A 17,870-nucleotide genomic window follows, 5' to 3' on the forward strand; every position below is an offset into this window, starting at 1 on the left:
CCTAGCGGCAACAGCTATACCCATGGTCAATGCCTGTGTTCCCCAATGAGACGGAAGAGAAACAGATTTTGCGTTGAGTACAAAAATCTAGTTTTTAAGTCTGGACACGACCAGAAGATGTGCATAAAGTCTGCCCCCTGTGATCCACACCGTGAGCAGTTCAAGGATTCTCGTAAACCACAATTATTAAACCAAATCGTGGTGACATAAAGTCTATGTGTAATATTAAATTGAATCATTATGTGATTTAGAATTGTGCGGAACTCATTTTAATTGAGTGAATATATTTCCCCACCCGTGTGATGTGACTACCGGACAATCATTTTCCCAGGCCCTCTGACCCGGTGAAAGAACATTAAGAAAAAGTCTCTTAATTAATCATTTGTATAATTGGGAGATCTTACTCCTATAATCAGAGGTTCCAAACACAACATTCAATAGTGAAGTATCTATCTCTAAAAGGGCTGAACGTAACTGACAGTACCGAAACCAACTTAGGTTGCCTAAATTATCTAAAAATGCCAAACTCGAAAGAGGAAGTGCCTCTCCATGCTTCACCACTTGTGAAAGATACGGCAAGTAATATTACTTTTTTGCCAGAATCTGTCACCTAGTAATTTATCAATCTCCTGTAAGAAAAAGTTGTGCCAAAGAGGGGTGCACCGAAGAGAACCCTTTATCCCCATCCATCCTCTGATAGTTGTCCAGGCTCTGGAAAATAACTTCCCAGTTACTCTATACTCTTTTTCAACATTAATCAGTGGCCCAGATTCCAGTAATGTAAACATGTTATCAAAGGGTGAACGATTTATCAAGGCTTTACACAACGGACTTTCCTCCCAATGAGAAAATAACAGTAGCTGCCCAGCTATAAGATAACCCTTGAAATAGGGAAGATTCAATCCTCCGTGTTCCAATGGCTTATAAAAATACACTAATTTCAACCTCACTCGCTTTCTTCCTCAAAGCAGGTCATTAATCGTCCTCTCAAGAAGTTTAAAGAACTTGTCCTCAATCCAAACTGGGGAGTTCCTGAAAACATAAAGAAGTTGAGGCAAAATCACCATCATAATTAAAGAAACTCTATCAGCTCTGGTTAAAAATAATTGCGTCCATATTGCAATTTTTTATCTCAACTTACTTATCAATGGTATCAGATTAAGCTGAGTATACAGTGGCAAGAAAAAGTATGTTAACCCTTTGGAATGATATGGATTTCTGCACAAATTAGTCATAAAATGTGATCTGATTTTCATCTAAGTCACAACCATAGGCAATCACAGTCTGCTTAAACTAATAACACACAAAGAATTAAATGTTACCATGTTTTTATTGAACACACCATGTAAACATTCACGGTGCAGGTGGAAAAAGTATGTGAACCCCTAGACTAATGACATCTCCAAGAGCTAATTGGTGTCAGCCAACTGGAGTCCAATCAATGAGATGAGATTGGAGGTGTTGGTTACAGCTGCCCTGCCCTATAAAAAACACACACCAGTTCTGGGTTTGCTTTTCACAAGAAGCAATGGCTGATGTGAATGATGCCTCGCACAAAAGAGCTCTCAGAAGACCTACGATTAAGAATTGTTGACTTGCATAAAGCTGGAAAGGGTTATAAAAGTATCTCCAAAAGCCTTGCTGTTCATCAGTCCACGGTAAGACAAATTGTCTATAAATGGAGAAAGTTCAGTACTGCTGCTACTCTCCCTAGGAGTGGCCGTCCTGTAAAGATGACTGCAAGAGCACAGCGCAGACTGCTCAATGAGGTGAAGAAGAATCCTAGAATGTCAGCTAAAGACTTACAAAAGTCTCTGGCATATGCTAACATCCCTGTTAGCGAATCTACGATACATAAAACACTAAACAAGAATGGATTTCATGGGAGGATACCACAGAGGAAGCCACTGCTGTCCAAAAAAAACATTGCTGCACGTTTACAGTTTGCACAAGAGCACCTGGATGTTCCACAGCAGTACTGGCAAAATATTCTGTGGACAGATGAAACCAAAGTGGAGTTGTTAGGAAGAAACACACAACACTATGAGTGGAGGAAAAGAGGCACAGCACACCAACATCAAAACCTCATCCCAACTGTGAAGTATGGTGGTGGGGGCATCATGGTTTGGGGCTGCTTTGCTGCATCAGGGCCTGGACGGATTGCTATCATCGAAGGAAAAATGAATTCCCAAGTTCATCAAGACATTTTGCAGGAGAACTTAAGGCCATCTGTCCACCAGCTGAACCTCAACAGAAGATGGGTGTTGCAACAGGACAACGACCCAAAGCATAGAAGTAAATCAACAACAGAATGGCTTAAACAGAAGAAAAAAGGCCTTCTGGAGTGGCCCAGTCAGAGTCCTGACCTCAACCCTATTGAGATGCTGTGGCATGACCTCAAGAAAGCGATTCACACCAGACATGCCAAGAATATTGCTGAACTTAAACAGTTCTGTAAGGAGGAATGGTCAAGAATTACTCCTGACCGTTGTGCACGTCTGATCTGCAACTACAGGAAACATTTGGTTGAAGTTATTGCTGCCAAAGGAGGTTCAACCAGTTATTAAATCCAAGGGTTCACATACTTTTTCCACCTGCACTGTGAATGTTTACATGGTGTGTTCAATAAAAACATGGTAACATTTAATTCTTTGTGTGTTATTAGTTTAAGCAGACTGTGATTGTCTATGGTTGTGACTTAGATGAAGATCAGATCACATTTTATGACCAATTTGTGCAGAAATTCATATAATTCCAAAGGGTTCACATACTTTTTCTTGCAACTGTAATCCTCAACACTAGGTGATATCATCATGCCAAGATATTCTACTGTTTCAACTACCTCTAACCTTGTGAGAGGAGCATCACTCAAGTACTCAAAATTATCTAGTAACATAAGAGTAGTTTTTGCCCAATTAATATAAAGACCAAAGACCTCCGCAAAAAAGTTTACCAAATGGAATAATTCTTGGAGAGAAGTGTGGTTTTATTCATGTAAAATATTACGTCATCCGCGTATAGGGAGATCCGATCCTCTGGTCCCGATACTCCAAAACTCTCAATAATTGTATCTTGTCTGATACTAAGAGCTAAAGGCTCAATATAAATGTCAAATAATAGGGGTGACAGGGGACAACCTTGACGAGTACCTCTAGACAACCAAAAAGTGGGGGACAGGTTACCATTAAAGTTCAGTCTCGCAGTTGGAGAGCTATATAGAAGCCTAATTGTACTAATAAATCTAGATCCTTCCAGAGGAATTTCCACTCCACCCTGTCGAACGCCTTAGCGGCATCCAAAGACAGGATGGAGCGGAAATCCCCCCCCCAGGGGGGCTGTATATTTGCGAAAAGACGATGGAGATTATGATGGGTACCTTTGTTAGGAATGAACCCATTCTGATCAGGGTGAATAACCGAGGAAATAACTTCAGAGAGCCTAGTAGCCAGCATTTTTGCGAAGAGTTTAACATCAGGAGCGATATCGGTCTGTAGGACTCTACGTCTAGTGGATCCTTTCCCTTTTTTAATATTAATACAATTGCCGCTTCACCCAATGACTCAGGTAACATACCCTCCTCCAAGACGTTAGCAATTACACTCAGTAGATTTGGGAGTATCACATCCCCGTAGGGGAGGCCATCGGAACCCGGAGAGGAGTTTCCAGAACAGGCCGTCAATGCAGCCACTCGCTCCTGAAGGGAAAATTCTACATCAAGGGAGTTCCTCTGTATTTCAGTGAGAACCGGAGGGAGTTCAGATAGGACTCCATCTCATTGTCCGTACTATCATTGCTAGTTCTATATAATTCTGAAAAATGTTCTACAAAAGCTCCCTTTATTTTTTCCTGATTTAGGGCTCGTTCACACAACCGTTGGTGTCCCGTTCCCGTATTTGCGGATCCGCAATACACGGGCACCTTTCCGTTGTCATTCCACATCACAGATGCGGACCCATTCATTTATCCGGAGATGCGGAACGGAACACTACGGAAGCACTACGGAGTGCTTTCTGGGGTTCCGTTCCGTGCCTCCGCTCTGCAAAAAGATAGCACATGCTCTATCTTTTTGCGGAACGGAGGGATCGCGGACCCATTCAAGTGAATGGGTCTGCGATCCCTATGCGCCTGCCCCGCGGAAGGTGCCCGTGCATTGCGGACCGCAGCACGGGCACGGGACACCAACGGTCGTGTGAACGAGCCCTTACAGTAATGCTACCTATTTGTTTGTTTTTTTAATCTTGATTAGATATCAATTTAGCCAGGAATTTTCCAGGAATGATTTATTCTTAAAGGGCTTCTGTCACTCCACTAAACTCATTTTTATTTTTTTGTCTTCTTAAAATCCTTATGCTGCGACTTCTCAATATATAGGGCTATTACTCAGTTTGGTTCAGTAGTTATATAAAAAACCGGACTTTTATAATATGCAAATGACCTCTCTAGCAGCAGGTAGGGCAGCTACCTGCCGCTAGCAGCTGCATCCTCCATTCATTATGACGCCCCCTCCTCATGTTGATTGACAGGACCAGCCAATGCGCTTGTCCTCTGACTGGCCCTGTCTGCGTTTTAAATCTCGCGCCGGTCTTCATTTGGCGCAGGCGCACTGAGTGGAGGACACTCGCTCGGCCGCTCCATCCTCAGTGCGCCTGCGCCGGGTGTACATGTGACGTCATCGGCGCAGGCGCACTGAGGATGGAGCGGCCGAGCGAGCGTCCTCCACTAAGTGCGCCTGCGCCAACTGAAGACCGGCGCGAGATTTCAAACTTTGGGTTAAATAATAAAAAGAGGAGGGTTTTCCAACAGCACAAAGTATTTCAGAAGAGGCTTGTGCTGATCTTTAACGTTGGTCACAGACTGAGAGACCCATAGAGGTAGAAGATGGAGCTCTCTGCAGCACAGAGTATTTCAGAAGAGGCTTGTGCTGATCTTTAGGGTGGTCACAGACTGAGAGATGCAAAGAAGCAGAAAATGGGGCTCCCAGCAGCACAGAGTATTTCAGGAGAGGCATGGTGTCGCAGACGTAGTGGAAGGAGCAGAGACTTTGTGGTCACAACCTTTAAATAAAATGTATGCGTTTTGTATCTTTCAGGGGCAAAGTTTAAGAAGTACCTGGGTCACTCCGCTCATGTGACCAGCGTGCGGTGGTCACATGACTATCAGTGGATTATTTCGGTTGGTGGCGCCGATCATTCTGTGTTCCAGTGGAAGTTTATCCCGGACAGAAAATTGAAGGACGCTCTGCACATCGCTCCACAAGGTGAATATAGTCAGGGGGCGGATGGAGAGGATTGCATCTGGGGTCTGTATTCCTGTGACCTGTCAGATGCTTAGACTACAAGTCCCAGCATCCCTTCTAAGACGAGGGCCCCAGCCATACGCTTCAGCTCTATAATTGGCTACTACCTGACACCACACATTTTAAATGGCATCTGTCAGTAGATTTGTACCTGTGACACTGTCTGACCTGCAGTGGCGTAGCGTGGGTTGCCAGCCCCCGGGGGAAGCCAAAAATTGCGATCCGACGCGAGTTCACAGTGAGGTAATCGTGACCGAGTCCTGCGTCGCTCTTCTGCCTTATAGGCTTCAGGCCTAGTGGCCTGAAGCCTACGAGGCATAATGCAGGAGACGGGAGCCATAGGCTCCTGTGGCCCTCATTGAAATTCCTGCTGCCTGGCGCCCCCTGCAATTTGACGCTCGGGGCAATGGCCCCCACGGCCCCCCCCACGCTACGCCACTCCTGACCTGTTACATGTGCGCTTGGCAGCTGAAGGCATCTGTGTTGGTCCCATGTTCATATGTGCCCGCATTACTGAGAAATATGATGTCTTATTATATGCAAATGAGCTTCTAGGAGCAACGGGGGCGTTACCATTACACCTAGAGGCTCTGCTCTCTCTGCAACTGCCGCGCCCTCTCCATTTTGATTGCCAGGGCCAAGTCTGCCTGGAGCCTCTAAGTGTAATGGTAACGCCCACGTTGCTCCTAGAGGCTCATTTGCATATAATAAAACATCATTTTTCTCAGCAATGTGGGCACATATGAACATGGGACCAACACAGATGCCTTCAGCTGCCAAGTGCACATGTAACAGGTCAGCCAGTGTCATAGGTACAAAACTGCTGACAGATGCCCTTTAACCGTCTGTAACTGGATATCCTTCCCTTCTGTCTCTATCAGAGAGTTTAATGGATTCTAACAGCGATGAATCGGATTCGGAACAGTCTGACGTACCAGAGCTGGACTCTGAAATAGAACAGGAGACACAGATCACATATCGGCGACAGGTAAAGTGCTGCCCCTAAATGTGTGTATGTGTGTGTGTATAGCGGTGTGTATGTGTGTGTGTATAGCTGTTGTGGGGATTCGCTCTGGTAGTTAGGACTAGCGGATGCAGTATAGAGGAAAAGTACACAGTTCTTGAATCAAATGGCGGTGTTTATTCACACATTGGTGTATAAAAAAATGTAGATAAGGTGCATCACAAAACGCAGTTGGCTTGGTGTTTGTTCACACACAAGGAAAGTCCATAAACACAAAAGTCACCTTTTCTCCTGGGTGTTAATTCACACCCTGTTAGCCTCATCCAGTCCATAGGCGGCCTGTTCCCCTTTAGAGGGGCCTGAGTCCTCCAGACCGGCTCAAACCTCAAATCCCAGCACAGCCCTCAGTTGACAGCACACAGACTCCTGAGCTCCACTGTCAGAGTAAATCCACCCACCTGGCAGTGCTGGCTGGTTTTTATGCCTGGCAAAACCTGGCCTGGAACACAGGGAGTAGACACCCACTGAGCACTTTGACTACTCCCAGTAAGAGCCGTCCCGGATTAGCTATGACAGCCATGCTAAATCTCAAGGTGTCAATTAGTCATAGCTGCTGCTGACACATAAAATACCGGCTCTTACTTCACCGAGGCCAGGAACCTCAGTGACACATACAGTACCTTCCATCCACGATGATTCCAAGTACCTTCTTACACTGTGTATAGCTGTGTATGTGTCTGTATAGCGGTGTATGTGTCTGTATAGCTGTGTATGTGTCTGTATAGCTGTGTATGTGTCTGTATAGCTGTGTATGTGTCTGTATAGCGGTGTATGTGTCTGTATAGCGGTGTATGTGTCTGTATAGCGGTGTATGTGTCTGTATAGCTGTGTATGTGTCTGTATAGCTGTGTATGTGTCTGTATAGCTGTGTATGTGTCTGTATAGCTGTGTATGTGTCTGTATAGCGGTGTATGTGTCTGTATAGCGGTGTATGTGTCTGTATAGCGGTGTATGTGTCTGTATAGCTGTGTATGTGTCTGTATAGCGGTGTATGTGTCTGTATAGCGGTGTATGTGTCTGTATAGCGGTGTATGTGTCTGTATAGCGGTGTATGTGTCTGTATAGCGGTGTATGTGTGTGTATAGCGGTGTATGTGTCTGTATAGCGGTGTATGTGTCTGTATAGCGGTGTATGTGTCTGTATAGCGGTGTATGTGTCTGTATAGCGGTGTATGTGTCTGTATAGCGGTGTATGTGTCTGTATAGCGGTGTATGTGTCTGTATAGCTGTGTATGTGTCTGTATAGCGGTGTATGTGTCTGTATAGCGGTGTATGTGTCTGTATAGCGGTGTATGTGTCTGTATAGCGGTGTATGTGTCTGTATAGCTGTGTATGTGTCTGTATAGCTGTGTATGTGTGTGTATAGCTGTATATGTGTCTGTATAGCTGTGTATGTGTCTGTATAGCGGTGTATGTGTCTGTATAGCGGTGTATGTGTCTGTATAGCGGTGTATGTGTCTGTATAGCGGTGTGTATGTGTCTGTATAGCGGTGTGTATGTGTGTATATAGCTGTGTATGTGTCTGTATAGCGGTGTATGTGTGTGTATAGCGGTGTATGTGGGTGTATTTGTGTGTATTTGTTTAGCTGTGTGTGTGTATAGCTGTGTATGTGTCTGTATAGCGGTGTACAGTCAGGTCCATAAATATTGGGACATGGACACAATTCTAACATTTTTGGCCCTATACACCACCACAATGGATTTGAAATGAAACGAACAAGATGTGCTTTATCTGCAGACTGTCAGCTTTAATTTGAGGGTATTTACACCGAGACATAGCGGTGTATGTGTCTGTATAGCGGTGTATGTGTGTGTATAGCGGTGTATGTGTCTGTATAGCGGTGTATGTGTCTGTATAGCGGTGTATGCGTCTGTATAGCGGTGTATGTGTGTGTATAGCGGTGTATGTGTGTGTATAGCGGTGTATGTGTCTGTATAGCGGTGTATGTGTCTGTATAGCGGTGTATGTGTCTGTATAGCGGTGTATGTGTCTGTATAGCGGTGTATGTGTCTGTATAGCGGTGTATTTGTCTGTATAGCTGTGTATGTGTCTGTATAGCGGTGTATGTGTCTGTATAGCTGTGTATGTGTCTGTATAGCGGTGTATGTGTGTGTATAGCGGTGTATGTGTCTGTATAGCGGTGTATGTGTGTGTATAGCGGTGTATGTGTCTGTATAGCGGTGTATGTGTCTGTATAGCGGTGTATGTGTCTGTATAGCGGTGTATGTGTCTGTATAGCGGTGTATGTGTCTGTATAGCTGTGTATGTGTGTGTATAGCTGTGTATGTGTCTGTATAGCTGTGTATGTGTCTGTATAGCTGTGTATGTGTCTGTATAGCGGTGTATGTGTCTGTATAGCGGTGTATGTGTCTGTATAGCGGTGTATGTGTCTGTATAGCGGTGTGTATGTGTCTGTATAGCTGTGTATGTGTGTATATAGCTGTGTATGTGTCTGTATAGCGGTGTATGTGTGTGTATAGCGGTGTATGTGGGTGTATTTGTGTGTATTTGTTTAGCTGTGTGTGTATAGCTGTGTATGTGTCTGTATAGCGGTGTACAGTCAGGTCCATAAATATTGGGACATGGACACAATTCTAACATTTTTGGCTCTATACACCACCACAATGGATTTGAAATTAAACGAACAAGATGTGCTTTAACTGCAGACTGTCAGCTTTAATTTGAGGGTATTTACACCGAGACATAGCGGTGTATGTGTCTGTATAGCGGTGTATGTGTGTGTATAGCGGTGTATGTGTCTGTATAGCGGTGTATGTGTCTGTATAGCGGTGTATGCGTCTGTATAGCGGTGTATGTGTGTGTATAGCGGTGTATGTGTGTGTATAGCGGTGTATGTGTCTGTATAGCGGTGTATGTGTCTGTATAGCGGTGTATGTGTGTGTATAGCGGTGTATGTGTCTGTATAGCGGTGTATGTGTCTGTATAGCGGTGTATGTGTCTGTATAGCGGTGTATGTGTCTGTATAGCGGTGTATGTGTCTGTATAGCTGTGTATGTGTCTGTATAGCGGTGTATGTGTCTGTATAGCTGTGTATGTGTGTGTATAGCGGTGTATGTGTCTGTATAGCGGTGTATGTGTGTCTGTATAGCGGTGTATGTGTGTGTGTATAGCGGTGTATGTGTCTGTATAGCGGTGTATGTGTCTGTATAGCGGTGTATGTGTCTGTATAGCGGTGTATGTGTCTGTATAGCGGTGTATGTGTCTGTATAGCGGTGTGTGTAAGCTCCCAGATCACGAGGCGACTCCAGGTCATTGCTGGTATTTGGGTCAGAAGCTGAAGTTTCCCATTTACATGCGGCTGGCTCCCACCCAGCGTACAGTCTGCCTGCTATCAGCGACAATCCTGAATTATTCATGATATATTTTTACCAGTCACTATTATATCATGTTGAGTAATGTCAGAAACAGGGGACTGGGCTGTGACAACCCCTCAGGCGTGATATGAAGGTTGTCAGCAGTCATAGATGTTACTGTAGTATAAGGTTTGTGGATCTCATATGCCATCTCAGTGTACCGTAACTATATTACTATATATCAGTGATGTCAGAAATGGGGGTGGGGCTGTGACAACCTCTCAGATGTGACATACAGGCGGGTTGTCAGCAGTTAATAGATGGAATAGCCATTACTGTAGAATGAGGTGTTTGGGCCTCGTGTCTGATCACACTGTAATGATGTGACTATTCATTTATTCAGGGGGCGGGGCTGTGACAACCTCACACTCCGGCTCCTCCTTTAGGCTCTGTCATAAATCTTCATTATTATTTTTCAGGTGTATAAAGAAGATCTACCTCAGCTTAAAGAGCAATGCAAAGACAAACACAGAAGTGCTTCTTCCAAGAGGAGGGAACGCGCTCCCGTGAACAGCATCCGCCTGCATTTTGTGCACGGGTGAGCAGCCTGGGTGTGGCAGGTCGTAGGGCCCTCACTTCCATCTGCTCCAGATTTATTAGAGATGCAGGGTATGATAGGAGCTCAGCTGTTAGGGGCGTGTCTGTCAGCACAGTGTTGACAGATTGTAAGCAGCATCCAGCAGAATTGTGAGCGCCGCTGTGAGTGTGACATAACTATGAAAATAAACCCGACTTCTGATAATTCTGAAGGTACCGGGGCTATGACTGCCGGAGCAACCTCTTTTACACCCAGACGGGTGAGATCGTTTACCACGTGGCGGCCATCGGAGTGGTGTACAACCGGCAGCAGAACACGCAGAGGTTCTATCTGGGCCACACCGATGATATTCTCTGCCTGGCCATACACCCCTTAAAGGATTTCGTAGCTACAGGTCAGGTACGTTCTGCACAACTGAGTCAACCATTAGCGTATTTGGGTTTGTCTCAGTTTCTTCTCCCTATTTGATGAGGTATCTGGAGCTTTCAGGCATGGAGAGAGTCAGGCAGTAATAGGTCCGGAAGCAATAAGTTATTCTGGATTTATTCTTCCTCTTATGGATGACCTTCTCATTGGTGACTATTTATTTGCAGCAGATTGACATTGAGTTGCTAAACCTGTGATCTTTATGTTCACTTATTAAAGGGGTTCTCCGGGTTTTTAGCATTGATGACCTATCCTCAGGATAGGTCATCAATATCAGATTGGCGGGGGTCAGTACCACGCCAAGTCAACAAAGGGCAGTCTGTATATGAACAGAGTTTTTTAATCTGAAGACACTCTTTGGGGGGGGGGGCAACAACCTGTATTTTTTATCACACTAAGGGCTCATGCACACAACCGTATGCCCTCCGAGACATACGGTCCATGAGCAGGCCATATGTCCCGGAGCGGCATACGGTTGTGTGCTTGAGCCCTTAGTGTGATATGCTGCTCCGGGACATATGAGTGCGGGACAATAGCCCCGCTGCGTCCCGATGCGCACAGCATCATAGTAACCTATGATACTGTGCTCTCCCGTGTGCACGATTATGCTGCGCCGGGACATATGGCCCGCTCACTAACCATATGTCTCGGAGGGCATAGGGTCGTGTGCATGAGCCCTTAGTGTGATATGCTGCTCCGGGACATATGAGTGCGGGACAATAGCCCCGCTGCGTCCCGATGCGCACAGCATCATAGTAACCTATGATACTGTGCTCTCCCGTGTGCACGATTATGCTGCGCCGGGACATATGGCCCGCTCACTAACCATATGTCTCGGAGGGCATAGGGTCGTGTGCATGAGCCCTAAAAGTAAGGCTTTAGAGGCAACAGACTGACATTGAGACTTTTTGGACTCCTAAAGAAGGGGTTTGGTTTCACGTGGATCAAATGCAACATACGTATTATTACCTCCTTGCTCCCCTCTCAAGTTGCACCATAAAGCCCATGGCTCCCCAGCTATTGTGGGACTACTGGTACCAGCATGTACACAGCTCTTCTGCAGGGACAGTAGTGGGGGTTCATGGGTGCAGCCAGTGACGTCCATAGAGAAGTAAGGGCCCCATAACAATGATCAAACCAGGCCCCCCACACAGGACAGAAGGGTTTCTGCCTAAACCCTTTTCAATGACCCGTGGGCCATTTTTCCACTGTTTCATTTGCTAAAAGTTGTTCCTTTAGAGCAGGGGTGCACAACGTTTCCTGGTTGGGGGCCACATTGCCAGACTGAACCATTGACGAGGGCCGAAATTAAAATTTAAAGGTGTATTAACAACTGAAATATTGTACTTATGGCATATTGAACACACATTATATACCATTAATGTCTAGTTACACTTCCAGGACTCCCATCTAATGGGAAAAATACATGAAAAATACATGTGAGCAGCCACAAGACATAGGCATACATGTCTGTTACCAGATGGTTGGGGGCCACACAGAATGGTATCAAGGGCCGCAGGTTGTGCACCCCTGCTTTAGAGGGTAGAGTCCTGACCAAGTTTATTATCCCCAATAGAAGAGTAGATAATCCCAAGTAAGACTGGGCCCCCTCTTGCCCTGGGCCCCATAGCAGTTACATGGTCTGCCGCTATGGTAGTTACGCCCTTGGGTGCAGCCCTTCTGACGCATAGGTTTCATGTCTTCCAGGTGGGCAGAGACTGCACCGTGCACATCTGGGACTGCGAGACAATCAAACCTCTTTCAGTGTTGAAAGGACATCACCAGTACGGAGTGTGCGCCGTGGACTTCTCAGGTGACTGCTCTGAACATAAAAGGACCGCTGTCCTGTCTACTATAATCAGTGTGTAATAAAAAGCTCTGCAGCTTTCTAACAGACTTTGTTTTTCATGTTGCCTCAGCCCTCTGCTTGCTGTCAGTTACTGGAAATGATAAAATTGATTTTAATAAAATTAAAATAGCAGGATTAATATTAAATTAAAGAAAATACATACATGATTAATAATAATGAATAAAAACTAAATAATAAATACAACATAAATAATTAAAATACATTAGACAAAATAATTTATGAAATAAAAATATAAAGAATTTACCTTTATATAAAACTAATAAGTAAAATAAATAAAATTAATAAAAATAACGAAAACAATATTGAATGAAATGAAATACCGTACTTAAATTGCCTGCTAAACAGCCTGGACTGATGTATTTTACCTGTGCTTGTGCCTTCTCAAACTGCTGATTGGCAGTGGTCCCTGAGGATAGGTCATCAGTATCAAAATCCCAGAAAACCCCTTTAAGGGTACTTTCACACTTGCGTTGTGAGGATCCTGCAGGCAGGTCCCTGGCCGGAACTGCCTGCCTGCCGGATCCGGAAATCCATATGCAAACGGATATCATTTGTAGACGGATACGGATGCAGATCCGTCTGACAAATGCATTGAAATACCGGATCCGTCTCTCCGGTGTCATCCGGAAAAACGGATACGGTATTTATTATTTTCACATTTTTAAATGTCTGCGCATGCACAGACCTGAAGACCGGATCCGTCAATGCGGCAATTTTAATGCTGGATCCGGCACTAATACATTTCAGTGGAAATTAATGCCGGATCCGGCATTCCGTCAAGTGTTTTCCGGAATTTGGGACTGAGAAAATACTGCAGCATGCTGCAGTATTTTCTCCGGCCAAATACCGTAAGAGGGACTGAACTGATGCATACTGAACGGATTACTCTCTATTCAGAATGCATTAGGATTAAACTGATCAGTTCTTTTCCGGTATGGAGCCCCTAGGACAGAACTCAATACCGGAAAAGAATAACGCTAGTGTGAAAGTACCCTAAGGCCACTTTCACATCTTCATTGTTAAATCTGGTTTTGAGTTCCGTTGAGGATTTCAAAACTGGAATAATTGGATCGGTGCCATTTAATACATCCTGATGGCTCCTTTTTCGGCTTAATACAGTTGTATTAAATCAAAACGGAACAAACCGGATCCGGTATGAAAATCATTATAAGTCAGTGGGCGCCGGATGCAGCACCATTGATTTACATTGATTTTCATCCCAGATCTAGTTTGTTACATTTCGGAAACCAGACACGAAACTGAAGCTTGCAGCGGTTTTGTGTCCAGTCCCAAAAACACAATAAGGCTACTTTCACACTTGCGTTTTTGCTGGATCCGGCAGGGTTCAGCAAAAACGCTTCCGTTACTGAACGGATCCGGTTGTATTATCTTTAACATACCCAAGACGGATCCATCATGAACTCCATTGAAAGTCGATAGGGGACGGATCCGTTTTCTGCTGTGTCAGATTGTGTCAGAGAAAACGGATCCGTCCCCATTGACTTGCATTGTGGGTCATGATGGATCCGACTTGCTCTGCATCCCGTGACTGAAAGAAAACTGCAGAATGCTGTAGTTTGTTCTCCGGTATGAAAACAGAACGGAATGCATTTTGTAGCATTACGTTCTGTTCAATTATGTTTTGTCCCCATTGACAATGAATGGGACAAAACTGAAGCGTTTTTTTCCGGTATTGAGACCCTATGACGGATCTCAATACCGGAATTATTAACGCTAGTGTGAAAGCAGCCTTAGACGGATCGGATGCATACTTATGCATCCTGATCAGTTTCGACCCTATTGACAATGAATGGGGACAAAACTGAACCGTTTAATTCCGGTTTTGAGATCCTCTAAACCGAAATTGAAAACGCAGAATGTTTTTTTTTCTGTTCTTGTGACTGATCAGAAGAACGGAAAATGAAACCGTGATGTGAACCCTCCCTTGTCTCTCTCATGTCATGACCATTGTTACATTTTACCTGGACTGATACATTGTATCAGGCTGGAGTCCAGGAGTCTAGACTGCATACAACTGTAACAAACCCTCAGCTGTGAGAAGTATTAGGTCAGGACTAGAGAACGATGAGTGTTTTAATTCACTGATGGGCAAGCAGTGATCTTGAAAACAGTGAGTAAGTGAATCACAAAGTCTATTAGAGAGTTTCAGAACCTGCCATTACACAGCGATCGCGCGTGGTTTACAGAAGACTGGACACCGTCCCTTTAACAAGCAGAGAACATTTATTGATTTAACGCCAGTTGTTCGCTCTTTGGATACGACGCTTTCCTTTCATTAGGATTAAATATCCGTGAAACGGGCAATTAGATGTAACGTGTTGAGGATGACTCTCGCTGTATAATCACCTTCTTGCTATGCTGGGGACATCGCCGTCCGCACTGCGCCGTCTCCCTCTTCTGAATCATATTACATTTCATTTCAGCATTGATTTGCATTAATTTCACTTAGTATAATTGTAACGCAGATTATTTTACTGGCAAATACTGTGCAGATGTGTCCGAGAGTACATTGCTTCAATGTATCAGGATTTTACTATATTTTTGATACATTGTGTTCTTGGCAAACGCCTACATTTGCAGATTTAAAAGAGATATTCGGTTGTTCAAAGTTATCCCCTATCCACTGGAGAGGGGGATAACTATTACATCGGTGGCGGTCCAACTGTTGGGACCCCACTGACCACGAGAATGGGTACCCCGTACCCCTCAGAGCCCCCTGAAATGAACAGAGCGGCAGGTCAAGCATGCAGAGTGCCCCTCCATTCATCTCTATGGGAGTTCCGGAAATAGTGAGCGCTGTACTCGCCTGTCTCTGGACCTCCCATAGAGATGAATGGAGCGGCAATGCACATGCTTGACCTACCGCTCTGTTAATTTCGGGGGTCTCTGTGTGGTACCTGTTCTTGTCCTACCACTGGAACCCCCACTGATCTAATAGTTATACCCTCTCCTATGGATAGAGGGATAACTTTTAAAGGGGCATTCCAGTTATATCAAGTTATCCCCTATCCACAGATCGGTGGGGATCCAACCTCTGGAACCCCCTCTTATCATGAGAATGGGGCCCCCAACCTCTTGATCGGAGATGGTGCCCAACGGTAAGACCTCCCCCTTCCCTACCTAATAATTATCCCTTATCCTGTCGATAGGGGGTAACTTGATATAACCAGAATACCCCTTTAACAACTGGAATACCCCTTTATAAATATGCGCATGTACAGAGGAGTAACTGGATACTGGTGCAAAATCTGTAATTGGGTCTTCCCGCCGACAATGTCCCATTTATAATTCTGGGGTCTTTTGTGTCTTGGTGTGTGGTTGCTTTCTCTGCACCGATATAGACGCACCCCTGGTTATAATCACACTGATAAATCTGCGTTTCTTTTGGTGGCAATGTGAACATTGTCCTCTAATGGTCACTTGTGGTACCTACAGTATCTCACTAATCCGGCTGACATTGTTAATGGCCATTGAGTCACCGAAATTGTTACTGGAAACTCCTGTACATAGTGCAGCGCTACTGTGCACGAAGAAAGCTGCATGGTAGATTGCTAGCTCTGTGACCATGCCTAGTTGCACTTTCATTGTAGTCTATACCTTTATCTCCCAATATGAGATTAGATTGTAAGCTCTTTGGATAAGAATTTGTGCGCCATTTCTTTTTCTAACCTGATGATGTCTCCATGTCATATTTTCTCGCAGCGGATGGGAAGCGCCTGGCCTCTGTCGGCATCGACGACCATCACACTGTGGTCTTGTGGGACTGGAAAAAGGGCGAGAAACTGTCATCAGTCAGGTACGACCTCAAGGGCGTCAGTGGTTCAGGTCCCTTTAATCTACATGCACACGACCGTTGTGTGTTTTGCGGTCCGCAAATTGCGGAATCGCAAAACACGGATGGCGTCCGTGTGCGTTCTGCAATTTGCGGAACGGCACAGACAGCCATTGATATAACTGCCTATTGTTGTCCGCAAAACGGACAAGAATAGGACAGGTTATATATTTTTTTTTTTTTTGCGGGGCCACGGAACGGAGCAACGGATGCAGACAGCACACGGAGTGCTGTCCGCATCCGAGCCGCAAAAACTGCGGCTCAGATGCGGACCAAAACAACAGTCGTGTGCATGATGCCTTACTTAAAGGGGTTATCCAGCGGTTAATATTGATGACCTATCCTCAGGATAGATCATCAATATCTAATCGGCGGATGCCCGACACCCCGGACCCCAGGGATCAGCTGTTTGAAGAGGAGGCAGCACTCCATGCGAGCACTACTTCGCAGTCATTACACTGCACGTCGTCTCGGAGTAATACAAGCACCTGCTCCATTCAAGTGAATAGAGAAAGTGCTTGTAATTACCCTACGCCACCGCTCCACTGGAGACAAGACGTAGTGTAATATAGAGGAAGCAGTGCTCGCAAGGAGCGCCACGTCTCACGGCTGATCGGCGGGGAAGCTGGGAGTCGGACCCCCACCAATCAGATATTGATGACCTATCCAGAAGATAGGTCATCAATATTAAGTACTGGATAACCCATTTAAATAATGGGACTCACAACATTGATCTTCACCATTTTCAATTGCTCTGTTTAGTGTCAGTGAATGGAATACGTTCTTAGTTACATCTAGAGGTTGAACACCTGATCTGTTTTAGTCCTGCTCTCACAGCTGAGGGTTTGTTTGGTGTATCAGTCTATCAATCCTTTGCGAGCTAAACACATCAGTATCTGCCTGCGCCGATATACTGTATCAGTCTAGAATGAGACAGGCTTGCGCTTGGCTCACTAAGGATTGCCTACTGATCCACTGCAACAAGCCCTCAGCTGTGTGAGGAGGTCTAAGCCAGCATGGATCTGACTTCTTTCAATGTTCCGGTATATTGACAGCTAGCAGAGATTTTTAAAATGGTGACTAATCAAAGTATATGAGAAGGGTTCATGATGACTAAAAACTCCCAAAAGGAGGATTATAGATGGAGAAGCTGCTGCAGAACATCTTGTCCCCTATCAGGGGCCTCATGCTGGACATGATAACCTCTCTATGGTGTATTATTAGGAATGCGATCTCCAGAATACCTGATTGGTGGCTGTAAGTAACCCCTCCTAATCCTTTATATCGATATTTTGCAGAGGGAGTAAAGATAAAATCTTTGTGGTGAAGATTAACCCCTACATGCCCGATAAACTGATCACTGCGGGGGTGAAGCACATGAAGTTCTGGAGGCGCGCAGGTGCAGTGTGTGGATGACCTGCTTGTACAGATATTTAGCTGTTAGCCCACATGGGTCTTATATGATAAGAAAATGTAATGTTTTTCCTGA

At 44.9% G+C, this 17,870-nt stretch overlaps 1 protein-coding gene across 8 annotated transcripts in view; it reads left to right on the forward strand.

Moving 5' to 3' along the window:
• Window positions 1-17,870, forward strand: part of EML5 (EMAP like 5) — a 118,312-nt gene that overhangs the window by 64,081 nt on the left and 36,361 nt on the right. For all 8 annotated transcript variants that reach the window (XM_040412182.1, XM_040412183.1, XM_040412186.1 and 5 more), the window contains 7 exons: window positions 5,090-5,257; window positions 6,178-6,284; window positions 10,114-10,232; window positions 10,445-10,631; window positions 12,366-12,471; window positions 16,252-16,345; window positions 17,680-17,780. In XM_040412182.1, the coding sequence (XP_040268116.1) occupies window positions 5,090-5,257; window positions 6,178-6,284; window positions 10,114-10,232; window positions 10,445-10,631; window positions 12,366-12,471; window positions 16,252-16,345; window positions 17,680-17,780 (882 nt within the window). The remainder of the gene's footprint in view (window positions 1-5,089; window positions 5,258-6,177; window positions 6,285-10,113; window positions 10,233-10,444; window positions 10,632-12,365; window positions 12,472-16,251; window positions 16,346-17,679; window positions 17,781-17,870) is intronic.

The sequence above is a fragment of the Bufo bufo genome, chromosome 11 (assembly GCF_905171765.1).
Source record: "Bufo bufo chromosome 11, aBufBuf1.1, whole genome shotgun sequence".
Classification (NCBI taxonomy): domain Eukaryota; kingdom Metazoa; phylum Chordata; class Amphibia; order Anura; family Bufonidae; genus Bufo; species Bufo bufo.